The sequence below is a fragment of the Hirundo rustica genome, chromosome 4 (assembly GCF_015227805.2).
Source record: "Hirundo rustica isolate bHirRus1 chromosome 4, bHirRus1.pri.v3, whole genome shotgun sequence".
NCBI classification, from domain to species: domain Eukaryota; kingdom Metazoa; phylum Chordata; class Aves; order Passeriformes; family Hirundinidae; genus Hirundo; species Hirundo rustica.
In genome coordinates, this window is record NC_053453.1 from 57,223,227 (window position 1) to 57,250,736 (window position 27,510).

The following is a 27,510-nucleotide window of genomic DNA, read 5'->3' on the forward strand; positions in this document are numbered from 1 at the left end:
GGTGTTCTTTTTTTCCACTGTAAGTGTAAATAAAAATGTGTTATTAGCTGACTCATGCCAAATTCACTCTTTAATTCTGATCATGAGGACCATCAATCACAAGCTGTTGGTCATCTGAATCCTATAAAATAGAATAAAAAGAAAATCAGACTTGAACATTGCATTAAGAAACAAGAGTAACTTTTTGGCAGATTTGTCTGTACAGATGGCAGAGTTGGCACCTGACATTTTTGCACCGAACAAGTCCTTTTACTGGATGCAAAATGGTGCATTTTGATTTTAGACTCTGCATGTACATGAAGGCGCAATCTTTCCTTCCCTGGATTCCCAGCCCCCTCCCTGCTGTGTTTCAGATTCTTTGGAGCGCTAGCATGGCTCTCAGCTGCGTTTGTAGCAAGGAGACATGAAGACAAAATTAGAAGGCTTTTAAAGTTTGTATAGACGTGTCACTGTCACCCAGTGGCATTTGAAGTCAAGTTTAGTTCATCTGTCTCTGAAGATAGCCTCGAGATGCAGCTGTTGGCCACAGCTTCAATTTTACTACAGGTGAGGCAGCCCATTTTCAAGCAGGGGGGAGAAGGGAGAGCCATGAACTCAAATGCTGGTTTCTTGAATTAATTGTTCTTTTGCAACTAGACATTTTTCCTTTAGAAGGTCATTCCCTCTTACCATTATATTAGTAGTGTCTCAATCTCAAGTCAAAATGAGCACTTACTGAGAAAAGATCGTAAGTAGGTTCTGGTGAAGTCAATGTTGAAGAACTTTCATATGAGGGGTTGGTGATATTTGAAGGCTGTGACCTGTCCAGTGGCGTTGTGTCAGTGTCATCTTTTGACTACACAAAAGCACACAAACTTGTTTAATTTCATCCTCTTCTCCCAGTGTGCTAAGGGGGGTTAACTTGAGCTTCCCTACCAGCTGGTGCTGCGGTTGTGATTCAGCTGGCTTTATCGTCTAAATCTGCCTCTGGGCATGACCTGTGGTTTTGGTTGTTGTGTTATCTCAGGTCACTTAACACTGGTATGTCTTTTCCTCTCCCTTCGTATTTTTAATCCTCAGCAAAAATGGGAGAGGAAGTGTAGTCCTGAAATGGTGCTTGGGGTAAAAAGTACCTGGTTAGTCTTGAGGGCTCTCATTGAAACTATTTAAAAATAAAAGTGTTTCCTCTGGCTCTTGGCTACTGGGTTTTGTTTCTACAGGAAGATTCAAGTTGCAGGGACTGGAACAAGAAGGGATTTCTTTTCTCTTCTAGGTAGTCTTTCTTTTGGGCTTGTTCTTGTGTATTTTTTAACCTTTTTTCCTCATCCCTTATCTCTGTAGTTTGGTTGTTGCTGACTGGTTCTGCATCTATGTGTTGCTAGCAAAATTAGTTAAGAGAAATTGAGCATGAAAATGCATCAGTATAAAAACCTGTGCTTTTCAATCCTACAGTCATTTCAATTTGTTTGTCTGTTGGATCTGGCCTTTTTCCTGTGAAACATTTCAACCTCCAGAATAACAAAATTAACAGTAATGGAGGAGGAGAACAGATGCCCTTTCAGTGGTTCTAATTCCTTGTTTCCCTAAGGGTGAGCTTTCTGGGAGGGCAAGGACTTCTGCACTGCTGTGGTGTAGTTAAATCATCTTTGGGCCAGCCCTCGGTTTTGGAAGTGTCTGTGTGAGCAGAGCCCTGGGTGGAGAGGTCTGGGGGCAAAAGTAAGCTCATGCCCAAGGCAAGACTGTGAGCCTTCCCCACTTTCTCTGTGGCTCAGTCTGAACAGCTCAAGTGTGAAGTGATCAGGAATGTTTCTAGCTCAACAAGATGTGTGGAGAAACTGAAAGCTGGGCATTTGGGAAGTGCAGTTGTTACAACCCCCCCCCGCCCAGCTTCATGTTCCGACCTGCCACCTACCTTGAAGTGCTGGAAGCCTATGTTTTTCTTCCTAAACCTGAGGTAAGAATATCCAATAAGAGCCACAATTCCAGTAACCAGACAGATGCCAAAGAATATTCCTGTCCCTGTACTGGCATGGAGAAGAACCTGGAAGCAAGGGAGAGGGTGAGTGATCCATGGGTGGGCAGTGGTCAGCTTACAGCACCTGAGCACATGCAGTGTCTCTTTGAGATATGCTCTTGTCCTGAGTTGTTCTTGTGTTTGTTTTCCTGGTAGGCGTTCCCTAGACATTTAAATGTGGCCTTTTGGTAGGATCACAGCACTGTTTATGTTGAAATAGATGATTGATTCCAACTGTTCACCCAGCACTGCCAAGTCCATCACTAAACCTTGTGGACCAAGGAGACAGCTGGATAACTGAGAACTTTGCAGGAATTCATGCAGGCAAAAAACATCTATTATCAAAATGCCTTGTTGTTTTGGAAAGGAATGAATGTCAGGGCGAGAATAAACAAGGTGCCTTGAAAGTGGAAAAACTAAAATGGAGCTTTTAAAAATCTGTGTTATGTACATGAGCTCCATTATTTTATATAAAGAAAATAAATTTATAACTGTGGGAAGAAATTGTTCAGACAAATTTTTGGTGTCACTGCTACCTGGTTTTCAGCTTCTAATTCTCTTTCAAAGTAACCTTTTAGGCTGAAAGCTGCATATATGTCAGGGAAACTGGGACTGTACAAATGTCAGCAATGAGTTTAGGGTAAAATAAGACACAGTTACCTCTCACCACCCCAAAACCCTGAATCACTATGTACTTACAGGTTCTGATGGGGCCTTTAAAGGCTCTGAAATGATGTGGATTATCCCATTGGAAGCAATTATATCCCACTCGACAATAGCACTTCTGTCCACATATCGGATCTCACTCTGCCAGGAAAAGAACGAGTGAGAGCTGAGCTTTGACCCTTCCCCCTTTGGTACTGAAATTGACATTGAGATGGTTTCCCCACCTCAGTTTCTGACACCCAGAGAGAAAAAACTTGTGGAAAAACCTATGAAAAGTTACACTGCTGCCTCCCTGGACATCAGCCTGGGCTAGGTTCTGGCTGGTCACGGTTCTACTGTGCATGAAGTAGCCGTCACCATCACCTGCATGTTGCCTTCATGTTGCTCTATCCTTTTTTTTTTAAATTATTATTTTTAACTGAAGCTTTTGTGATCTTTGTGAAGTTGCCCAGCTCTACCTAGAAGTTCTGTTATTCCTGAGTGCCAGGCAGCTACTTTCACTGTGGAGGATGCCACTTGCCACTCAAGTTTGCTGGCTGGAGTTTGCTTCCTGTGTGCAAGGTGTCTCCTGCCTCTCCCAGAAAGTTACCAAGAAACTTTACAAATGCCAACATCTTTTTTAAATGGTAAGCTGCTGTTTTAGTCTCTTCACCTATCACATAACCACCTCCCATAATCCTACCAAGCTGAGAGAAGAGTTAAATTAAGCCCATATCCCCATTTTTCCATTCCTGAAAGCCACTTCAACAGTTTTCTTTGAGTTTTACAGGTAAGAGATGTCCATTTGCAAGTTTGTAAATTTTCAGTTTGACAGCTGCTATCATGCAGTATCTGGACAGGAAAGAGCCTTCTAAACTCAAACTCTCATTGCTGCCCACTTTAACCTTATCAAAACGCCCTCTGGATCAGTGTGTCACCTCATTACAGGAGGAAAAGCACAAAGATGAGAAATTTATTACAGAGGTACCTGATCAGCAGTGGGGACTAGATGTTTCTGGCTCCCAGTGTTTGTAATGAGGAGTTTTTTCCCTAGACGATTTAGAAGGATGGTTCCATTGGTCAAGTCCTCATAAAACATTATATTGGCATTTGATAAATGATACTCGATGTCTCTCCCAGAAAGTGTCTGCAAATAAGGGCAAAATACAAGGAATGTTAATGGGTATTTTTAATCCTTTGGATTTATTAGTGAGCTATGTGCCTGTGACCATTTTTCCCCCTCTGCTGTTAATGCTGCAGCAAGTGCAGTGACATTAGAGGTTATTGGGAAATCTGCATGGGAAGAGTGGGACATTCCGACCCTGCTGACCTCGGCTGCCTGCAGCAGGCAGGACCTCAATCCCAGTAGGACAAAGGATTTTACTCCTCAGTAGGATGACCTGAGGTGATGAGACTCAGAGATATTCCAAACAGCTTGAAGATGTAAACCAGTGCATAACCCCTTGTGAATTGTTTGACACAGGGTTTGAATTAAGGAAGGAAAGAAAGAATAAAAGGGATAAGCATGGAAGTGAAGCTAGGAATAGATGCCTTTAATGTACTTGTGGGAAATACCGAAGCTGTGTGCTGCTTTCTTCAAATAACTGTGCTCCATGCTAATGAGCCAGAACAGACTTCATCTCAGGCAGACTCCTTCATAAGAGGGCTGCTAAAATCCCTGATGGAAAAGTCTCTGTGGTGACTTGAACACTCAATAACCTTGCACCCCTAACCATGGAAGGGAAATGGAAATAATGAATTAATGTCTTCTTGAGACATTTTGTGCTTTTGTGAGCACAATTTAATTATATGGGGTAAAACAGAAGTCACATCATATTAAGATTATTTTTCTAAGCTTAGATTTCAATGGAATGCAGAAACCCATAATAGCTGCTTAAGAACTGTTGTTCGAACAAGGAAGGAAAAAAAGAAAAATCCCTGACCTCATTTTCCTTTAACCCACTGTCATTGGGAGCAAAGAGAGTGGCGTGCACTGACGGGTCTGTGAGGTACCGCAGGAACTCTCTCCCCTTCCTAGAGGTGTTGGAGTAAGCCATGATGTCCTAGGCAGAAACAAAATCCAGTTTCACTAGAGAGCAATTGTGCACTCCTGTGCAGAGAATGGAAAAGATGACATTGTATAAATGACAACAAAGGAACTCTCTGTTACTAGCCATGAAGCAGCTCTGGAGTGACTTCCCAAAGGAATTTTGTATTCAAAACCCAGCTCCAGCTGCTAATTCGATGAGTACATATTAAACTGATTTGCAGACATTGGGCCTCTGTTGTCTTTGAGGCTGCTGATACATATGGTGCTGTTCTGAGTAGTGACTAGTAAAGAACTCTTATTATTTTGCCTTTTCCTAGTAGAATTTCAATGATATTCTAAAGCACAGTGTTCCTTGTAATTCTTAAAAAGTTGTGCATAAAGCTGCACCAGGCTTTTACTTCCAACTGAATTTTAGAACCCAGAAACATCTTTGGAGCAAGTAATTAAAGAAGTAGTAACTAAGTTCTGATTTGGATTTAGATCAGGTAGGTGCAGATTTAGACCCCTCAGACTTTCTTCACCGGTGTGTCACTATTGCCTGTGTTTGCTGGGCTAGTAAAGCAAACCCTGGATACAACACTCAGGGCCTGCTTTGCTCCACTCCTGCCCCAGCCTTGGCTCCTACCGACAGGAAGTTTGTCAGTGTTGGGAAGGACATCAGCACTTGCAGCAAGTTCCCACTGCAGGAGATGCCATCTCCCACGTAGCCTGGCTTGCAGGTGCAGTTCACATCTGAAAGGGACAAACAGGGAGAGCTGTATGGGCAAACACCCTTTCCAGGAAAGCTTTAGGCTGCCCTGTGCCTGAAAAACTACTTGTAAGCAAGTAGGTTAGGTTTATTATTAAAATTAAAAAAGAGTCTCATTCAGTGTTATCCTTACATCAGCCTGTGGCTGATGGAAGGAACCAAAAACTGGGCTGCTGCTTTTATTTTCACAGAGGGATGAGGCAAAGGACCCTCTTACCTTTCTCCCTGTAGCAGAACACATCCCAGGTTTCACTCAGATTGACTCTTCTCCCGTAGTCCACGATGCCGACGTGTCCGGAGCCACAGTTTGGGGAGGAGAAGGCGGTGGGGTAGCCCACTCTTTCACCATCTAGCCAGCCAGCAGAGCACAGGTGGTACCTTGCCTGTGGTCAGCACAGCCAGAAGGGAAGAATCTCAGGGGAAAAGCTGGGTGATGGGGCTGGGGAACTGCACATAGAATGAACAGAGACCCCAGGGCACTCAGGCAGCACAGGTTCAGCCTCACATTTTGCTAAAGGTGTCTCTAAACAGTGAGTGTCCTTCTTCCTTCCACAGTTGGAAGCAGCTAGACAGACAGTCTGACCCACTATTCTAAAACAAGTTTTGCAAACCCAAGCTGAGATGCTCATCACACTGACATCAACCATTTGTTGTGTATAAAGTGCTCAAGGGAGGCAATACAGAAATGGGTCTGTTAACAGCATTTGAGAAAAAGATCCCTGGAGACTTACTTTAAAGAAATAAATGAAGCATAATTCTGAAGTGGAAATTTCTTTAAGAACTGTTAATAATTAAATTGCCCTTGAAAATACTCTGAACAACTAATTCTACCTCTCACCACAGCATCACTGGAAACAAGAACTTGGCAAGTGGTTTCAGTGCTGTGTGAGCAGGCATGAAACCAGTAAAAAGTCAGAAAGCTGCTCCCAGCCAAACTTTCTCTGGGGCACGGGCGAGAGAAAGGAGGGAAAATGATGCTTATTAGCACAGAGCTGGCCCTTGCTCCTCCCTCTCAATTTATGTCTCGGTCCTATCTGGGCATCTCCTCCCTCCGAGAGGCCTCCTCACCTTCTGTGCATACAGCAGCTGGTTGTAGGTGGCGATGGTGGCTGACTCATTGGCACAAGCCTCCTTGGCCTGCTCGTAAGTCATTTTGTACTGCCCCACGGGGGACCGCAGGTGGAACACCCCGACCGTGGTGTCTGCAAGAGACAGAAGGACAGCTCTTCCTGAAGGGGTTTCCATGTGATGGTGCAGAGTCAGCTGTGCAGTACAAATACCCGTGGCTTTTGTGAAATGTAGTTAGAGCAGATTGATTCCTCAGGGGTTACATTCCTACCTGGAATGCCCTCACACATTGCTTCATGAATCTACAGGTACATACATTCAGGTTCCAAGTGTAATCTCATGGTTTCGTGGGGACATTAAGTAGAGGCCTGAGTGAGTTTACAGCTCCTGGTCACTGGCCTCAGGGCACAGGGCTGGTGGTGTGCAGGGTGTGCCCTCCTCACCTTGGAAATGCAGGTCGGCGCAGTCGGCGTCGGGGTGGCACTGCCCGTTGTCCTGCAGGCAGCGGTCGAGGGGGAGCTGCATCACGGAGCAGTTCACCCCGTCGCCAATGTAGTTGTTCTTACACTCACACTTACGTCTGTCCTGCTCAGGGAGAGAAGGGAAAAGGCCAAGACGAGCATTGAGCTGACATGAAACTGGGGTTTCAGGCAAAATTCTGAACTGTTGGGGAAATTTCACTTGATATAAGCAGGAGTGGGCAAACAGAAGAGTTGCTTCTAACAACTAAGCCAAACATTTGCACATGTACTTGGGTGCTTTGCTGAATTAACACCAAAGCATAATTTTATCCATGAAGTTAATAATGCGTATTGGAAGGTTATATGACACATAATTCACAAAAACAGATGGCAAACATATTAAAATGATATTTAAATGACTGGGCATGGAAGCAAGCACGGAATTTAACAGCCCACTGCCAGTAATAAATGAGAACTATAAACCAAGCGGTGACATCCAGGTATTGTGATGGTTGACAGCCGGAATGGATTATCAGCAAGACTTTTCTAGATCATTCCTGGAAGGCTGCTCAGGAAAACACCAAAATGGAGTAGAGAAGTGATCCTGCAAGCACCAGGACAAATGCTGGATCAAGTCACCTGCATGAATTTTCCCTAACCACACTGTCTTTGTGGGCCATGGAACTTGTATCATGTGGCTGCGGAGATTTTGAAGTTGGGTTCAAGCAATCAACAAGCGACACTATTCTTCCAGCTATCCCTTTGTTTAACTTCCAAAATGTATTTAATTTAATCCAAAAAATTAGTGTTGCAAATAAGGATAGACAGTTAGGGAGAGCTAAGATTGGGACAGAAAGACTATGTATGCAAAGCATCCCAGCGTCTGTGTTGCCCCATTCCCCAAGAGCAAAGGCATCAAACTGTTTCTCAGCCTTCAGCTGAAAGCATACCAAGCTGATGTGGAGAGTAGGTTGGAGCTAAGTAAAGTTTGTTTTGGAAAACCGGGATTTAGAGGGATACAGAGTGTGATCCAGACAGAGGAGACTTCTGCTGGCACCAGGGAAAACTCCTCAGACTTCCTTACTGGGGACTGAAATCATTCAACTTACAGGTCCTGTGACAATGCAGATGGCATGCTCATGGCAGCCTCCGTTGAACCCATCAGCACAAGGATTTATTGGAAGGCAGGTAAACCCATCTCCCTTGTATCCCTTCTGGCAGCTACAGAAGACTTTCACCCCGTGCTGTGTGCATCCGGCCGCTCTGTGGCACCCACCATTGTTTTGTTTGCAAAGTTCTGCAGCTGCAGGAGGGGAAAAAACCAAGGTAGTAAAGCCTGCTTTTAAAGAGGATGTTCTTCATGAAGACAAACTATTGCCAGCCCTTTCACACTAAAAATAGCAGAATACTTGATGGGGAAAAAAAAAAAAAATCTGTTTCTGTTTCCTGAGGCATTACTGAATTTCTGTACGTCTGTCCCTTAGGTCTCTGAAGGCCTCGTCAGTATGTTCTTGTTTCAGGAGACATGGTATCAACTCTCAGATTTCTGGTCAGGTTGACTTTGAAAGATGTAAGACACCTGGCTCAGAAAGAGGAACTCTTTCTGTAGCAGTGTTATCAGGGAACTGCCTTACCTACAGTCATTAAAAAAAAGAAATAGAATAATTTTTGTTGGAAAACCCCTTTGATATCTTTGTGTTCCACTGTAAATCCTCTAAGGGAAACCCAGCTTAAAACCCTGCTGTCTTCAAAGCTTGACTGAAGTGGACTTGTTGCCCATGGTCCTGCTTGGAAAAGTCTGGAGATGTCAGCCTTCTGATTTGAAAAAACCTGAACTCCGTATATACTAAATTTGTTTCTCCTGCTGCACAGTGGAAGTTTTTAGGTTGGACAAGGAAACATTTCGTAGTGGGCAGTAACTGCATTCCTGTGTATGTGCAAGAGGGAAGAACCTGCCTTCTGGCCGTGCGTGGGGGTGGGAGCTCACCTGTGCACGTGATCCCGTCCCCGTTGTACAAGGGCTTGCACTGGCACGTGTTGTTCTCCGTGCAGACGGCGTTGGCCGAGCAGCTCGGGGAACACGCTGGTGGCAGAGCTGCAGGGAAGGCAGGAGAGCTGGAATCAAAGAGCTCTGTGACCACAGTGCCCTTGTTTCATGCAGAAGGAGAACACTTCATACCAGTCTGGCTAACTGGAAAACTTGTAAGAAATCTATTTTTTGACTGCCACAGCCCAGAGCCCCCTCCACAGGGGAGGCAGGAACTCAATGCTGTATCACGAAAGAGGAGACGGTGGGGTGAAGGGATTTGTTCCCAGTCTAGAGCAGAGTCCCTAAGTGCTCTTAGATGGCTCCTGACATTTATTAACCCTTTCTCTCTTATCTATGGAACCCTTCTGTTGAACTGCAGGTAGTTTCAACCTGCAGCTCCATGGACAGTCTGGTGAGAGCAGGCAGAGACCTAGCTTGGTTTCACACAGACGGCCAGTCCATCCTGTTTCACAGAAACATCGTCCTGTTCCTGAGTATCCTTCATCGCACTGCCCGTTGTTCTTGCATTCACAGGCTGGAAAACAAACACAGAGGTCTCTTGCAAGAGTGGGAAAGTTTTTCTCCAGAGAAACATCATCATGTCAGTTTAGATACAGTGTTATTCAGAAATAATTTAAATGAGTCTAGCTCTATCGTATTTCACCATGAGGCCAGTCAAGCCAAGGACCAGACTTTGCAGAGTGGTTGAGCAATTGTCATCCTTGGAGGTTTTCAAGTCTTGACAGGATAAATCCTGAACCACAGGAGCTCAGAACTGACCCTGTTTTGAAAAGGAGTTGGACTAGAGACCTTCTGAGACCCCTTCCAATCTGAATTATCCTGTGGTCCTATGACTTTATGATTTGCATTGGTTCAATGTGCCTCTGAAAATGAAAATCTGCACATTGCAGTGGAGTAGGAAATTCCATGGAGAACTGTAGCAAGAAAGAGTTAATGGCTGAACTGAAGACCCCGACAAATCAGTCCTAATGAGCAGCAGCTGTTAATTGTGGGGAAGCCAGAGGAAAACTAGGTGTGTAGAGGGAGAGTACTCAGCTGCTGTGTGGGAGAAGGTGTGAGGAGGCACTCAGGAAAAATGCTGGTGTTAAGAGGGAAGAATTCCTTGGCTTACTTAGAAAGTTGTTGCTGACAGAATAGTTCAGGCTTGACATGGGCATTGGTATGGAAAGGGAACTCAAACGTACGCCTGCAGGTGAAGCCGTATCTGCCTGGCAAGCAGAGTTCACACGAGGTCCCGTTGAAGCCGTCGTTGCAGCGGCACTCTCCTGTCCCCGCGTACCCGTCATCACAGGAGCCGTGGCCATTGCATGGGGTCTCTGGGCCCCCTGGACAAGCTGAAAAGTTGATAAAGAAAAGTGTCTCTTTAGCTCAGGTGCATGTTTATTCACTGTCATTGTTGGTTATCTAGTGTTCTGTACAAATCATTGAGCAGGGAATGCAAGTAAATGCATCTCTCCTGAAGTGTGTGAAAGTGGCTGTGATGTTTATGACTGCGGTGAGCCACATGCTCTAAATTCCTTGACACATTTGCGCAGCTCCTATCAGAAAGGTGTTGAGGATCCTTCCAGCCCTGACTTGTGGATGCTGTTATCTGGCTGCTTGCTCGTTCAGACCCATCTGTGAATGGCACTGCCCAAACGGAGCCTTTCTTGTGTGTCTCTATGGGTCTATGTGCTGTCAGGGTGACCCCAAAGGCAGCTCAGGCTGAGGTGGCCAAAATTGCATGGGATCTGCACGTGTCTATCTGTGAAACAGACAGAGCAATCTGGCAGGGCTGTGTGTGGCTGGACCTATCTGCCAGCAGAGATCCTGACCTGGATCGTGACCCTGTGTGCCCTGGTGGGCGCCTCTGTACTGTTACCCCAAAAGTCTTGCAGGTGCTGGAGAACATTTTGGAAGTGTCTGCTAACAAACTGCTGAGATGGAGCCTCCCAAATCACCTCCACCTGTTCAGAACTGATGGAATCTCACAAATCATCTCCACCTGTTCAGAACTACGACTTCTGAGCTTACTGTGCTGATGAATGCACTTGCCTGTAGCTGAGCAATTATGCACTGGTTCTCAGGTGTGTGCTGGTGTTGCCGTGTGAACCTGAGCCTGTGTTTAAAGGACTTTCAGCTGGTGACACCTCAGCAGGAAGCCTTTATTCCCTGTAGCATGCACCTGCTATGACTATGGAGTTTAAAACTTGCTCCAAATGTGAAGAGATAATCTGAACTGAAGAAGCAGTTAACACCTTGTGTTCTTCAGCTCTTGCAACCAAGTTCCCTCATCCTGTATCTAGTCTCTCCTCATGCCCCTGATCCCAGTTCTCCCAGTTTTGCCTGCTGGGTGCTGCACAGCTCTGCTGGGTGTCTTGCGTTGCAATGCAAGATGTATTCTATTCCCATCTGTTGAAACAGGTTGAGGAGGTGTTTTTCTTTATCTCATAACTCGGGGGGAGGGGTGTCTTTCTGTTAATGGGCCAGGTGTTAGAGCCAGGTGGGGCAGTGTTTGTTTCTCTTCCATGATCCATTCTCCCTCCAGGGGGATATCTGCTGTTAAGGGCCATTAAGGCTCACCCCATGACTGATAAAATTGCATCATCCCATTGTGAGATGCTCCACCCAGTGGGAGGAGCCAAGCATTCCTGCCTGGAAAAAATCTGAGGTTCAGAACAACAGGACAGCCTGTTTTCCACTGGATTCCCAGAGGAAGACTGAACCCATCTCACCATCACTGGACCCTTTTACAGGATAATCTCTACTCCAACAGAACCGCATCTGTCACTCCAGGAGGACTTAATTGGACTGCTTCCAAAGCCTGACCAACAAGGTGTCAGGTCATGTTCTGACTCTGTAAGTGTTTTTCTTTTTTTGTTCATTTGTGGGTTTCTTGTGCTACTACATTTTTAATGTTCCTAGTAAAGGACTGTTATTCCTATTCCCATAGCTTTGTCTTAAAGCTCCTTAATTTCAAAATTATAATAATTCAGAGGGAAGGAGTTTACATTCTCCATTCCAAGGGAAGCTTTGGCTTTTCCCTGGCAGCCACCTGTCTTTCCAAATTAAGACACTGGGGAAGGGGCTGGCACAGGATGGCCATGTGGGTGGGAGTCCTACCTTGGCAGTCTGGCCCGAAGTAGCCCTTGCAGCACTTGGCTATGTGGATGACCATGGAGCAATTCCTACGGCAGCCATCCCTCCGCAGCCCGTAGGACTCGTAGGTGCACCAGTGGATTCCTTCCTGTGTGTCAGCACAGAGAGAGGAGGGAGGAGAACACAGGAGAGTGAGTGCTGTGAGGAGTTTGGTTCTTTTTCCTCGTTAAATAATAATTTCTGATGTTGAATCAGAAATTGATGAATCAGACATTGAATCAAAATGTGATGTGTGAAGAGTGTGGGTGTGAGACGCCCACCCTCTCTGATTCCTGACATGCTAAGCACCATTCCTGAGAGTGCAGGGGCTGCTCTGGAGTTAGCTGAAGCACTTTTACAGTGGATGTTGTGTGAGACCAACAAGCATCCACCATCACCAGCACCTGGGTGTTTGCCCAGGGAGAGCTTTGTCACTTGATAGTGTGGTAGCACTGTCCAAGGTTCACTTTTTATTAATTCTAAGAAACTCTTTCTGGTTTGCTGTTGTGAAGTACAGAGAAGAGCAGGTTAGACTGTTCACATATGAGATTTGAATATTTTACCTTTGGTTTTGTCCCTGGAGGGCATTTAGAATTACTGAAGCAGCTAGCACAATGCCCCTGAAAAAGGGAAAAAGAAAAGTATATTAAAAGAGTGGCTACAAAAGTCCATTTGGACAAAAAGTCTGTTTTATGAGAGCAGAAAAGACTAGTAGAGAAAAGGCAAAGCTTATTGCACTTAAAAAATTAACAGGAAACACTGGAGAAACGAGAGGAGAGTGACAACAAAATAGTTGCAATCATTTAGTGCCACAAAAATACAAGAAAATAGTTTTGATACTATAATATAAGTTCTGGAAGAGGAAACTGCTCTGGGTTTAAAGAAGGAAGGAAGAGATGATGAATGTTCTTCAAACAAGTATTGATTGATCTGTAGCAGACCTGGCTGTCTAATTTAGAACACAGAAAAATGTTTGCTTCTCAGGAAGTGCTGATGAAATTTGAGAAAATGATATATATTTAATTTCATTTAATAACATCATAAACAAAAGGCAACTTGTGCAGATGGGATATACATAATTGTTGGGTTTATAATTGAACTACATGTTTCGATAAGCTTTTTTAAAGACAGACTACCTGAAAGTTCTTTTACTTCCAGGAAATCTTTTTGTAGTTTCAAATAAAACTGAAGTAAACTTGGTCTCGAAACTGTTTGAAGATGACTTTCAAAATTTCCCATTAGTGTGACCCATCAAAGTTCGTGGAGGAAACTTCCTCCACCCTAACAGTGCCTGTTCAGGTGTGTTAAAAGCAAGAAGTGTCAGAGAGAGAGTAGGCAGTTCTCTATCTTGTATGCTTCATACTGTGTGATGCTGGAGTAGCAATACTGTTCTTTTTAAATAGGGAACTTTGTAAATGTGATTTCTATGGACAAATCTGTAGTGTGAACTTCCACTATTTAAAAAGCGTGACAGAAAGATTTATCTTTGCTCAAATTTTTGCTTGCATGTGTAAGGTGCCTCTTTTTAATGGTCTGAAGTGGAACCACTTGTCCTCTGTGCTGCTTCATGTGGATACAGGATTTCTGTTGCACACCTCTGAGACACTGTGCTGCACTTGTTAATTTCTCTCTGACCAGTGCAGCAGATGCACTGCTAGAGTAGGGTTTACTCGCAGGAGTGCTGGAGCCGCAGGGAGTGTTACCCAGGGGAGGTGGACGTTGTCCCCTGGGCTGTGTCATTGTCAGGGTGAGGGACCCGAAACGGGCACTAACCATGATGTCCACGGTGAGGAAGCTGTCGCAGCGTCCCCCCAGGCTGGGCTCTGTCAGCAGGCAGTTGATCCCGTAGGCGATGCCCCCATCAAACTCCAGCTGCCGCTGCACCACCTTGCACTGTCCGTCGTTCAGGAAAAGGGCGCCCTGGGAGATGGGATGGGGAGAGGGGGACATGGCAAGGCATGAGCTGCTCCTCCTTGGGTCCCTGCCCTCTGTAGGAATGCTCTTGGGGCAAGGTGGAATGTCAAACTATCCTGTAAGTAAAATTAATGGCTGTAGGGGCTCAAACCCCTCTTTTCCTATGGGCAGATATGTGTCTGGAGTACTGTGTCTAACTCTGGGGTTCCCAGCACAGGAAGGATGTGAACCTGTTGGAACAAGTCCAGAGGAGGGCTGTTAAGATGCTCAGAGGGCTGGGAGCACCTCTCCTATGAAGACAGGCTGAGAGAGTTGGGACTATTCAGCTGGGTGAAGAGGGGCCTCAGGGAGAGCCTAGAGCTCCTTGCAGTCCCTAAGTGGGGATAATGTGAGAGTTGGAGAAGGATTTTTGGCAAGGGCATGTAAATGATAAGACAAGGGTGTCGTAGGACACGAAAGAAAGATGAGAGACTCCAAATATTTCAGAAGGTAAAGAGTATAGAAAAAAGGCTTTATTGTCTAATTCTTACTTCCTTTTATAAGGTGTTCTGATACAGACTTAATTTGATTGGTGGCTAGGAATGGCACCTCTCTAATCCCACTGGTTAAACTAGAGAAACAGCAAAACACCACATGGAGAAGGATTGTTTTGAGAAAGGATAGTTGTTTGCCAAGATTGTTTTGAGAAGAACCTTTCTTGAGAAATTTTCCCTTGGGAAAAAGTTAGTAGCTGCTAGCAGGCTAAAATCTCTCAGACTCAGAAATATCAGGCCCACACAAGGGGTAATGTCTTTAAACATATAGAAGGTGAGTTTATATTGGATATTGCGAAGAAGTTCTTTACTTTGAGGTTGGTGAGGCACTGGAAGGAGTTCCCCGGAGAGCTGTGGATGCCCCATCCTTGGAAGTGTGGACAGCCAGGCTGAATGGGACTTTGAGCAACCTGGTCTAGGGTAAGGTGTCACTGTTCATAACAGGGGGTTGGAACAAGAGGATCTTCAAGGCTCCTTCCAACCCAAACCATTCTATGATAGCTTTCTTTTCTGGAGAGGACAGAATATGCCAGCCCTATGCTCACAGGTTTATTTTATGTGTATTTAGACTCAGCTGCTTGCCAGGTATGATATGATACGTTTGCAAAGAAAAATGTGACATTGTTCTGGTTTATCAGGGTATGTGCATGCCTTCAACCTTAGCTTGGAAGTGCTGACACAGTAAGTTTGCATGCAGATGCTGCACTCATGGGGTTCAAAACCAGGCTAATCTTAGTGGTTTTGCACTGGTATTGTAGAAGTTAAAGTGTGCTGGTATTTCAGTTTCAAGGTGATTGAGAGCTGTTTTGAACAAATAGCATCTTAAAAGAGAGCAAATGACAGGTCTCAAAAGTCGTGCAAACCATATAATTTTCTGAATCTGTTGGTGTGGCTTTTGGCATGTAGCAGTGACGACCAATGACATTGTGCTGCCACTGACCCTCCCTGGGGGCTGTGCAAAGGCAGAGTGTGGTCTGCAGGAGCAGATCCTGTAGCAGGGATGAGGAATAACTGTGCCAGCAGAGTGAACACTTACAATCTCCCCGTTATCCCCACAGCTCACGCTGAGGTTGGAGCCCTGCAGGGTCTTCAGTGAGGTGGAGCTGGGGAGCTGGTAGGCCAACACCTGGGAAAGAAAAGGGGAGATGCACATGTCTGGGCTTGCATGTTTTGGCTGTGGCAACAGTCCCAAAATGCAAGGGCTTACCGCTGCGTCACGGACAATGTGGAATTTGAGGTACTGCACCAGTTTGTTGGTGTTGGACTTCTTGAAGAGGAAGTCCTGCTGCTCCTGCGGCAGCCCGCGGATGGCTGTGTCTGTGGGCCAGAAGAGCGTGATGGGTTTGTGAATGGGATCGTTGATCAGCCCAAGCAGGTTGTTTTTCTGCAACACAGCGAAAATTGCGTCAGAAGATTAATGCTCTGTCCAAAGTGACACTGACACTGTGGGGTGGATGTCAGGTATAACTGGGGTGGGGTGCCCTGTGGGCTGCCTGGCCAGCAGCCTGCAAATACCTTGACTTTAAAAACCAGATGCCTGGGTTGAGTTTGATACACAGTAGGACAGAGCTGAGTGGGGAAGGGAAATGTGGCTGCCTAACATCCCCCAACCTCTGGGGGAGTGTGATTGGTGGTGAGCAGGGTTGTTGTGTAATGTATTGTGAGCCTTCTGGTTCTCCTGGACAAAATCCTGCCGGTGATGCCACGTGCTGTGTGTGTGCTTTTTGTCTTAAAAAAAATGGTTTGCAACCTTTGCCCAATGGCTCCTGTCTCTCGTGTCCTTACCTCTAGCAAAGAGCTGAACAGAATGTACCCATGCTTGGCTGCAACCATTTTAAGACTTTCCTACAAAGAAAGAAGAGTGAGCAATTTACCTAAGAAATACATTGTTTGGGTATTAAAAAAGCAGTTAAAAACTTGCTTTTCCCTGTAAGTCACTTTTATTATAAAATCAAAGCTGCTGTAAAAGCCCTCTGCAAAAGTCCTCTTATACTGTTCTTACTTTATCTGTAATTATGATGAATTTGAAATATAATATTGAATTTATTCAGCAGTATTGATGTTTATATAAGGTCTTTTTAGTGTCACTTTTTTGTTGACCTATACGATTTTATATATCTGACAGTAACTGTGGAAAAGCCCCTGGCTTGGGAATGGTGATAAGCTGCACATACCTTCTTGAGGGGGAAATCCTGCATATGTGAAGGGACCAGAACTTGGTTTATGACATGGATCACGCCATTTGTGCCAACAACATCACTGAGTATAATTTCGGCTTTGTTGTTCAAAACCAGTGAGCTCTGGAAAGGCAGCAAAAACATTTTTTCTGTGAAACCTTGAGGAAAAATGAGACTGATGCTAAATTGCTTTGATATAATGAGACCACATTTTCTTTGCAGCAAACAATACTTTCAGCTTTAATAAATCTCCCATTGCTTTTTCAAAGTCTACTCATGCTCATAAAGCCAGAGTCTGAGGATAAAGTAGCTTGTATCAAAGCAAGGGTTGTAGAACTCCACTCTCAGAATGCCGAATAAGTGCTAAACGCTTCAGCTGAACAGGCAATCTTATTTGAAAATAATTTATTTATTTTTGCGCATCAGAGGAGGAAATGGAACCAGTGAAGTTTTTTAAAAGGTGAATGAGAGTAGACTGCTTTACTGTTCTGTTCCCTGTATCTCTGTGTTTGGTTACCTGGGAGTAGCTGATGTGTATGGGGTCACCGTGGAGAGAGGTGATGTTGGTGATGGCTGTCAGGTCCTTGTACAACAGATTGGCACAACCCACCATGTGATACCGGAGCACTTGAGCCATCACTCCTTTGGAAATCCAGTCCCTGACCTGCAGTGGGGAACGGAGGGCTTGAGAAGCAGCTGAGCAAGGCATCTGAAGCAGAAAGCTCATTTTTACTGAGCCCTTCTACTTACTCGTGGGTCACTGTACAGTAAGTCTGAGCGAGGTACAAACAGGGTGAAAGGGCCGGGGCCTGAGATATCTCTGATAGACAAAGCCTGCCAAATTTAAGAGGAAAAAGCAATGAGTTAGTGCATGTGATGTCACACAGTGACAGGGACTGCCCTGTGGAGGGGAAGGTGGTGCCTGCAGCTCCATTGCTGCCACGCGCTGAGCTCCCTTCCCCGCAACACAAGGGTGAGAGAAATTCCTCATGTGGACTTTGACTCCTAGCCTCATCTGTCACCTTTGCTCATAAATAGAAGATTTTGTCTTTTAGCCATGTCTTGATCTCCTCTGCAAAAAACAAACAGGAGATGAGGGAATTTAATTCATTACTCTTAGGAGTACAAATGGACCTGGACTATTGTGGGCACTTTGCAATGAACACTGATAAGCTAAATTGAGAGCTCTCTTTAGGCAAGAGGCAGCCACCTGTCTACCATGGTAGCAAAAGTGAAACTAGGTTATAGCTCTTTAGGTTAGCCGGCCAGTGTACAGGTCTTTGCTGCCCTGAGGTTTCTGGTAAACAGAGAATTGCAGTCACCAGTCTCCAAAAGTCAGTGAGAGCTGGCTGCACTCTGGCTGTCTTGCAAGACACAGAGCACCCTGTGATGTTTCAGGGAGGCAACTGAGAATGCTGCCATTTGGAGATGCAGAAGGGGTAGTAAATGAGTGGTATATTCTTGCTTCAGAATTCACAAGAGATGTGCTGGCAGATCTCAGACTATGAACGGGTGAAAACCAGTTTTATGCCGAGTCTAGAGGATTTACTTTTCCCTGGGACCTTGCTCTTGATCATTAATGCTCTAGGTCATTAATACTGTTTTAGTGACAGTTAATAGTTTGCATTAGAGCATCTCAAGTATTTGTGACTGATAATCCAAATCCGGTCCCAATTACATTGAAGGAAGTTGCTACACACCAGATTCTTGGCTGCTTCTCTCTGCTCTACACTCTTGGAGAAAAAGAAGGGAGGAGAACCCCTCCAAGAAAACCCCAACAAACCCCAACCACTCTACCTTGTCTTACCTCTAAGTGAAAATAAAACCTAGATGTGTTGGAGTTCATGAGAAGTTCCTGCAATAGAGAACAAGACTCTGTAATGATGCTGCAAATATGAGGCAACATCTGTGGAATGTATGCAGCACTCAGACAAGAAAGGGAACTTCTGGTTTGGAATAAGTGCTGCAGGAGTGGGGGGACAGGAGCTGGGTGTTCCTCTGGTCCAGGGGGCTTTTCCAGGTGCCTTGCTGTCCTGCCATGGTCACCAGAACTGGTGCCCTGAGAAGGTTGACCTGGAACAGAGACTAGACAGAGCTAAGAGAATAAAGTAGCTATTAAAAGGCCTTAAAGGATACACCTTGGGTAGTACAAGAGCCTGGCCAGGGCTACACACAAGATGGACCCAAAATGGTCACGAAAATGGATGACTGCTCACAACATCTCACACTTTCATAAGTTTTGGTCTATTTGCATATTGGGGTCAATTGTCCAATTCAGATTATGAAGACCAATCCTTCTTATCTTTTCTCTTCAGTCCACTGTTTAGGCTTTTGGGCCTCAGACGTTTAACAGTTGTCCTTGGTCTCAAGCTGGGAAAGGATTTTTTTTTTGTTTACCTACTCTGTGAGGAGAGCTTACTAACACTTAATATGAGGCTCAGAACTACAGCCCTAGGCAGCACAGAATCTGAAAAGCATGAAAGCTAAAACTTCAGGCATCATTTCTGTATTGTTCTGTTCTGTCAAACAGCAGGCTTCTTTAAAACCTAAAGCTCCCTAATACTGCAGTCATAATGATTGTCCATTAGGGATTTTCCTTTGTTTTGGCAGTTAAGGTTATCTTGCAGCATCGTGTTCCTATTCCTGGTTCCTTGGATTGGGATAACTTCAAATTCTGGGGTACAACTTTGTCCAAGAAAAAAGTGGTGTGTTTCAGTCATTGTATTAAGTGACTCTGTGAAGAAAAATCAGAGACAGCAGACATGTGAAGCACTTTACCTGGAAGATGTTGCCTCGGCACTTAAATCCATCCCCAATGTAGTTAGGTTTGCAGGTGCAGGTCCTTTCTGTCAGCTCAGTGTCATTACAGATGGCAAATTCACTGCAGCCTCCATTATTCTTGTAATAGCAAATTTTAAAATATATAATTTCCTTATTTCCAGGTGTATAAAACAATTCCAATTTCACCACTTCCCCACCCACCCGTTTATGTAATTTAGAAAGGTTTAATAATAAGATCTTTTTGAAACCACATTTTTGTGGAACACCTGATGGCATATATTTTCTTCCAAACACTAAGGAGCACTTAGGGGTATATAAAAAATAAGTCTCCTTTTATGCAGAGGATATAGTTTTGATTCCCTCCTTATATATTTAGTTCATGATGCTGTAAGATGCAAAATATTGGCCTACAAGTCACTCTGCACCTTAGGAATGAGTCTTAACTTCTCTGCCAATGCAGTGCTGACTTAAAGGGGAATTATTTACACACCCTTTAATCACTGGGATGGTGCCAGGAGCCTGAATTTATGGAGGAACATTAGCACAGGACTGTCTGATGGCTCAGGTCAGCTGGAACACGGACTTGCCTTGTCCTTGTCTCTAAAACATCTCCTTACTGCACATGAGTCTAACTTTGGGCTTGGGGCAGTGGATGCATCTCACCCAGCTGCCTGCCTCCAGAAAGCTCCCTGTACTAAACCAAGATGTTCCTCACTCAGGAGCAGCGTGCTGGGGCTCAGAGCTCTGCTCAGTCACAAGTAGGTCCTCCCCTGTTACCACCTCGGTTTGCAAACAAGTTTTTATCCTGGGCTTGAAATCAAATTGGGGAAAATTGAAAAGCTTTCTTGTTTGCTCTTCTTGTGCTTGTTTCATGGTGTCCTTTCTGCTGGTGTTCATCTCAGGGATCCTTTCCCAATGGCAATGAGAGGGAGCAGAAGCTCTTTTGGGAGCTACCATTGGGGCCTGACTTGGCAGGTCAGAGGGATGCCTGGCTGGGAGCAGTGGGTTTGGGTTGACTTGCTGTGGGTTTGGCTTGGCTTAGGCAGACTGTTGGCAGCCTTGGCTACCTGTCAAGCTTTGCTGCACAGAGGTTTGGTCATCATGGAGCCAGGTTAGCCTCTGATATGACATTGATGCTCCTCAAGACAATCTTTACTTTTTAAGACATAATTAGCCAAGTGGAAGCAGAGCTGGAGCACAGCATAAGAAAAAGCTAGAGAATATAAAATCCTAGGGAGCAGTGGCTCATAACTTTAAACTCCCGTTCCTCCAGCTTCTGTTTTTGCCCTTGCTTTTTCATCTCTGCAATGTTTCAAGGTCAGAGAAAGCCAGTTGAGAGGCCAGGCTGGGAGGGTGAGAATTATTGTTACTGTGCTGAGAGCACAGAGGATTAATGTACGTGGGAGAGTGGATATGTCCCTGCTGCAGCTTGCCAAGAGGCAGAGTAGGACAGCTGGTGCAGAGAACCGCGCTGATTGCCAGTACGTGGCATGCAGTGTGTGAGCCAGCCTGTGCTAAACAAATGTGGCTAATTCTCAGCCTGCAGTGACAAGTGAGGGACAGAATGGGTAGTGCCATGGGATGTCCTGGGTTGGGTGTTGTGGAAGGAAATGGTTTTTGCTGGCTTTTTATAAGAACTCTATATGAAAAATAATTTGCTGATGTAGGTTTTAGCACTACAGGCCAGGGTCTGTTTCTCTGGATTGGATTTGAATTGAGTTATTTACAACCCAGTGATGAGTCCAGGCCCTCACCTGTGTTATGGCCAGGCTGTGGTTGAGGAAAAGCCCTTCCTGCATGTTTAGTTTCTCTCATACTGACAGCACTAAAGCATGTACTGAACCAAGAATATTTAAAGATTAGTCAGGTTAACGTAAATTGTTTCTTAGCATGCCTAACTTAGTTTAGAATGCACACAACCCCCAGAAGTGTAATTATTGTGAGATCGGAAGTTGTCTCCTTAAATGGATACTCACTTGTGAACACAGACTGATATATGTGCAGGTTTTACCATCTCCAGAATATCCCTTCAGGCAATTACATACTGCCTACAAAGCAAAATCAGAAAACATGCATGCATTGAAAAATGCTTGAATTTTTTTTCAGCACACAAATATATAGTTTACTTTTCTCCCAGATAGTTTCTTTGTGATATGATGAGCAGTTTGTTATGCTAAAAGTACAGTAAAATGTCTCCCAGAGCAGTTTCTTGGCCAGTATGAATAACAATACACTGAGAAGTAATAATTTTCATTAACCTCTATCTGCCTTTTCCCTGCGTATCCATCTCTGGTCTCCTCTCTGCTGTCCTGTTCATTTAAAATGACCCCTCTGACATCTGCACATTATTGTCTTGCTGACAAAGCAGGCTAAATCCCAAATTTGTTTCCCTCATGTGTTTTGCAGGGGTTGGTATTCCCTTCTCATCCCTTTCCTTCCCCTGCTTTTTTAGAGTGTTGAAAAGTAGCTTCAAAACACACTGGAATTGTGTGTTACTGGCAATTTCCCATGTAGTGGAAATGCATCTGACACTTTGTCCTGGTTCCTTTATTTTGCATTTGCAGTTATCACGAAGATGGAAAATAATTTCAAAGCAATGAATTATATTCTTCAATTCACTGCTTAATGGTTCTCATATTAGAATTTACATTTAATATACAGGAATTCAAAAATTCGGTGAGATTTCTGTGTCAGAAATAAGACTGGGAAGTAGTCTGAGTAGTGCTTATTAGTGCTCATCCAGTGCTCATTCCTGGGTGAGTGAGAGCCCTAGAGAAAGCAGATGCATTTCTGTCCTATAAATTTGCATTTGCAGTGCTGGGTTTTTGTGGTGAAAGTTGTTACTCAGATGTTAACTACATTCTCACAGGTAAGGAAGAGTAAATATAAACAGGTTGTAGCTACTACTTCTAGAGATGCAGAGATCAGCAGTGGAGTGAGTGGATGCTGGAATGTTGTAACCCCTATGCAAGAGCTGTGGTTTGGGCCATTTTATTTCCTTGTGGATACATTTGAACTGTGCGGGGAGAAAGGCTAGTTTAAAATGGATTTTTTTCCATGGACAGTTTCTATAACAATAAAAGAAACATTGTCTAGAAATACTTTCAAACTCACAGCTTTTCACATCAAAACCTCCCAAAGGAGAAAAACAACCACTTGAAATAGCAAAACACTGCTTTCCTCTGCAGTTTTGGATTTCTTTCACTGAAACAGATTTTTTTTCATGTTTGTGTGCGCACCCCCTCAAATGCCTTTTTGAGGAAAACGTATACTTTTCAAAATCGTTATGAAATTCAATTTTCTACTTAAAAACAAAATTGACATGGATAAATCTTTCTTTACCCAACAATAAACACTTGAATAGGCCTATTTTTCTTCACTAACAAGGTACTCACTTGATTAGGTCCAGTCTGCGTGCATTCTGCATTTCTATCACATCCACCATTGTTCACCAGACAAGGGTTGATTTCTTTATAAAACAGAAAGTGTAATAAAGAGAGAGTAATTCTGAAAACCCAAGGAGAATGAATTTTAATCTACAAATGCAGATTTATGACAAAATTAATTCCCTCAGTTCCTAAGTACCTCAGTCTAGGTCTTCAGTTGTGTTGGTGGAGGCTAAACCCCTGCCAGCAGCATTTCTGAAACCAGACCTGGGGAGGTGCGGTGCAGTATCTAAAAGTCTTTGTGATGGTCAGGGGAGAGTGTGTGTGTATCAAGCTGCTGGAGATGGGATTATCCTTGCTAGAGGCAGATGTTTTTTGGTAAGATTTGGTGCCACACCACGCTGCAGCAGGTGCGTGGTTTGCCGAGTAGTACCAGCTGTGTGGCAGGAAAAGATGCCTTTGGCATCAGGGGATATAGTATCAGCAAGCTGCACTTCTGAGTCAGAGTGGAAGGAGGATCATCCCCCTAGAGGAAACCTTGCTCCTGTGGTTTTCCCGTGTGATACACGAGACAGGGCACGTTCTTACCGATGCAGACGATCCCATCTCCGGTGTACCCGGCACGGCACACACAGGCTCTATTTCCCGGCGTTGTTCTCCTGCACTCTGCCTTGGAGGAACAGCCCCCGTTGCTGCTCTCACAAGCATCAATAGCTGAACAGGGACAGCAGCAGAGTTTAAACCAATGTGCTGGACTGGCTTCTTGATTTTCATGATAATTTGTCTCCATCCTTTAAAGGGATTTACTAACAATTTCAGAACACAGAGTTTTTCTGAATTAGGGGGCCACGGACTTCATCAGTGCCAGTTATTTAATACCTATTATTGTTTCAAGAGGGAAAGATGAAATGATGTTTCTAGTCTGGAATGTTAGAATTCATCCAGGACAGACTTCCAGTAACTGTCTGTCCTCCAATTCTGCCCATTTCAACACAGCACCAAAAAAGGGATGCTTGTGTTCATCTCAAGTTTAAATAGCCATTTAAATGTTCCCTGAGATTGACATTTTCTGCACACAGATCATATAACTTCTCTTGTAGGAGGTCTAGAGTATAATACCACCTAGCCCTTCTGTGACAGAAAGTCCTGGTTCTTGTTCAGATGGATACTCATACTGTTTCTCCACTGGATGCTCACAGCTTGAGAGCAGGGGGGAGCCTCATCTGATCTTCAGTGTGACCCAAATCAGCCTGAAAATTGCTTTAATTTTTTGCTTAAAATGACCCTAAATTGCTGTTTCAGCAATTTCAGACCAGGGAGTTGATTTTTTTTTTTTTTTTTCTGCAACTAGTTTTGCCTAGGAATCCTGTATGTGGGAACGAGGGTGAGTGCAGAGTCACTAGGGGTGACCTGTGTCACCCAGCTCTTCCTGCACATGGGGAATTGCCCCCAGCAGATTAAAAATGGAATGGGCTGTCTTGTGCCAGAGGAGAATATGAAAATAGGCAGAGTAAGAGGGGAAAATCTGGGATTAGCTAGCCATTGTACATAGAAAAATGAGCTTCTGTTCTGAAAAACATTAGTATTTTAATCAGTTAAGAATTAAGAAAAATTTTAATTAATTATGATTATTGTAGCTGGAAGCAGTCTGCTTTGGAAAACCCAGATTTTTGGAGGAACATCTAGCATAAGGTGCTATTATCCCTTTCTGAGGGTCTCTTAAATCTCTCTTGTCTAATAAAATGGATTTTACCACACCAGAAACCTGAGCAAATTTAGAAAGCTGAGGAAATGGTAGAGCTACGCGGCTTCCAATAGCTGGAAGTGTTATTGTACCCTGAATTGGCCTCTCTTTGCTGGGCTTTGTTGGGAAAGGGAGTAAAAGTCACAAACCAGGTTTCATTACTCTGCAAACAATGGGCTGGGGCTGTGCACGGCATGTTCCATTTTCTCTGGTCTCCCTCAGCACAATGCCTCACAACTTGGAGATCTGGAGCCCTTTGTTTGCTACGAATCCGCACCTGTTGGGCTGCTATTTGTTTTGAGGGAGCTGGCAACAATTCCTGGTTTTTAACTGGTGCATAGGAAAGTGCTCATCTCTCACCAATTCTACTGTGACCAGAGAGTACTTCAAGCATTCTTTGGTTTCTTTTTTTTTAATTTTCAAAAGGGAAGAAACAAAGTTCACTTGCCTGTGCAGAATGTCCCGTTCCCCTCAAACCCAGCTGCACACTTGCAATAGGCAGTGCCATTTGATAGGAGAAGGCAGCTAATGAAATAAAAGGAGGGAGGCATCATTTAAAAGAGAGGGGAAAAAAATTGGTCAGGTCTTTTGTACAGCCCTTGTTTTTATGAGTGTTTCTGAAGGTAGTGTTGCATAGAAATAACAAGGCATTTAACTATACAGTAAGAGGTGGCTAAAACCATAAAAATGGACTGACTTGGACCAAGATTTGCAAATGTGTTTTGCATGTAATATTTTGGATATTAGAATTCCATGCTTTGGTCTTTGAGTACCCTATGTTTTTTTGTGCAGAGCTCCAGGATTTGCCCGTCTACTCACCCAAAAAGCTGTGCACTAATTTTTGTTTGTGTGCACCCAATTTATGATTCATGATTCACAATTCATGATTGCCCCCTACTCCTGTCATGCCTGCACCTATCCTGACATCTACAGATGTATGTCAGTGGATGAAAAATAGAAAAGAACAATCTGCTTCTGTTAGAAACGCAGTCTTGGTTCCAGAATGTGTGGGGTCCCCGTGAGCAAATCTGAGAGTGTATTTTTGCCAAAGAAGCCTGGAAAAATATTGCTACTGTGAACTGAAGGTTACAAACACACAGGGGAGAGAACAACCCACATCTGGGAAAAAGGAGGTTTGCCCCTCTGATTTCTCAGCTCCTACAGGAGAGCTGTGGCTGAAAATGAAGACTCTTTCCAGCCACCTTTCCTTGTTTTTTTCTGAGATGTCTTGACTAGTGTAAATCTTGCTCCCTGGTCAGTGGTGAGGGGACAGATGCACTTCAGTAAATGGCTCAGTGGGGCCACTTGCTCCTCTGAGAACTAGTTAGTGTCCCAATATTGGTGCTGGACTGGTGAGAACATTTTGTTGTTGTTTGTATATTTTGATGTGAAGGGGAGAGATTTGAACTTTTTGGACTCATCACCATACACATTAGATTTACATTGCTCCTCATCTCTGTGAGATGTGCTGTTGAGAAGTCATGAGCAAGGTGGGCTTGATTTTTGCCTTGCAAGAGATCCCCTTTTTCTCCCCTCTCCTCTAAATAAGTGCATTTCATACATACTTAGCACTGGTGTGGCACGAGGCGTTACATGCATCATCTTTGATCTCTGCAAGTGGGGAAAAAAAAAAAAGAGGTAAAAAAAAAAAGAAGTTAGAGTCAGCGTCTTTCGAGATTTGGAGTCTTTTTCTCCCAGTGTGTGGGGCTGGAGTCCGAGTTCTGTGCCAGACAACTGTGCTCTCAGCCTCTATAGAGACTCCATCTGTAGAGTCTGTATAGGTCAGTGGATACCACTTAAATTCATTTACTAGAAAGAATTGTGTCGTATTGTCAGGAAAACTTTTCACTTGTCATGTATCTGTATTTAGTCTGGTTAATCTTGTATAATATTAGAATTATATAGGGGTAGGTTTTCTAAAGGAGCCGAAATTTTTCTCAGTCATAACAACTATAGCAACTCTCTTGCAAAACTCTACTTATTAGATTTTTTTTTCCCTGGGAAAATTTGAAACTGATCTTGAATGCTATTATAAATGTGTTTGTAACATTTTAAAATTTCATTCTATTATAGCTAGAGTTTTGAAATAGTTGCTGAATACATTTTAATTATGTCAAAATAGAATATAATTTGACTGGATATAGGAGCTGTATTAAGCCAGCACAAAGTGATTTATTTGCTAATTTTTTTTTTATTGCATTAATAAGAACATAATTTATTATCTGGCATTGTATAGCTAAATCAACTTTTTGAAGAATTTGAGAGGGTCAGATTTGATCTGAGGGTCAAAATGTGCTGGGAAATCCTGCTCTGGAAAACATATAGCTTTAATAAATGGGATATTCTTTTGTGACAGATAGAGGGTGGCACAGGTAGAGAATTATCTAAGTAAGCGTTTCAGTATCATGAGCAGTGTCTCAGCCAGCTTTCTAATAATACAGTAATTAATTGCTGCAGCACAGGAATGTGACCCGTATTTCACTGTGTGTGGGAAGCTGTACTGGGGTCTGATTGTGGCTGTAGTTCTGTTATTTCTGAAATGCTCACTATTTACCCCTTAAAAATAAAGACAGGACACTCACCAGTCTCACACGACACTCCTCTCCAGCCAACGTTGCATTCACAGGAGCCATCCCCATCGACCCCGCTGCTGCATTTCCCATGGACACAAGTGCACACTGTGGGAGAGATGAGGGGAAGCCGCTGTCCCTGGCAGTGTGTGCAGGAAGGACAGCAGGGCGGCCCAGACATCACCTGCTGATGGCACCTTCTGCTCTAGGCTGGTTGAACAAAGGCGTTGTCTTGTGCCTTTTGGTTTCTAATTGCACAACAACTCTAAATTC

At 44.0% G+C, this 27,510-nt stretch overlaps 1 protein-coding gene and 1 long non-coding RNA gene across 4 annotated transcripts in view; one reads left to right on the top strand and one right to left on the bottom strand.

Annotated features, from left to right (window-relative positions):
• Window positions 1–3: 3 nt before the first annotated feature.
• The window catches only part of STAB2 (stabilin 2), a 74,661-nt gene continuing 47,154 nt past the window's right edge, over window positions 4–27,510 (bottom strand). Inside the window, 31 exon segments of the mRNA XM_040061955.1 lie at window positions 4–121; window positions 716–835; window positions 1,892–2,020; window positions 2,693–2,800; window positions 3,627–3,785; window positions 4,582–4,701; window positions 5,314–5,420; window positions 5,654–5,819; window positions 6,505–6,638; window positions 6,948–7,089; window positions 8,075–8,268; window positions 8,953–9,060; window positions 9,425–9,529; window positions 10,200–10,349; window positions 12,118–12,241; window positions 12,696–12,752; window positions 13,906–14,052; window positions 15,616–15,705; window positions 15,787–15,963; window positions 16,365–16,453; window positions 16,750–16,879; window positions 17,274–17,420; window positions 17,507–17,590; window positions 18,564–18,611; window positions 19,535–19,654; window positions 21,514–21,585; window positions 22,933–23,006; window positions 23,512–23,637; window positions 25,116–25,192; window positions 26,233–26,278; window positions 27,250–27,345. Of these exon segments, the coding sequence (XP_039917889.1) occupies window positions 71–121; window positions 716–835; window positions 1,892–2,020; window positions 2,693–2,800; window positions 3,627–3,785; window positions 4,582–4,701; window positions 5,314–5,420; window positions 5,654–5,819; window positions 6,505–6,638; window positions 6,948–7,089; window positions 8,075–8,268; window positions 8,953–9,060; window positions 9,425–9,529; window positions 10,200–10,349; window positions 12,118–12,241; window positions 12,696–12,752; window positions 13,906–14,052; window positions 15,616–15,705; window positions 15,787–15,963; window positions 16,365–16,453; window positions 16,750–16,879; window positions 17,274–17,420; window positions 17,507–17,590; window positions 18,564–18,611; window positions 19,535–19,654; window positions 21,514–21,585; window positions 22,933–23,006; window positions 23,512–23,637; window positions 25,116–25,192; window positions 26,233–26,278; window positions 27,250–27,345 (3,497 nt within the window). The 3' untranslated portion in view covers window positions 4–70.
• Window positions 11,702–27,510, top strand: part of LOC120751699 (uncharacterized) — a 47,479-nt gene continuing 31,670 nt past the window's right edge. For all 3 annotated transcript variants that reach the window (XR_009207751.1, XR_005700516.2, XR_005700517.2), the window contains exon 1: window positions 11,702–11,853. This is a non-coding gene — a long non-coding RNA (uncharacterized LOC120751699). The remainder of the gene's footprint in view (window positions 11,854–27,510) is intronic.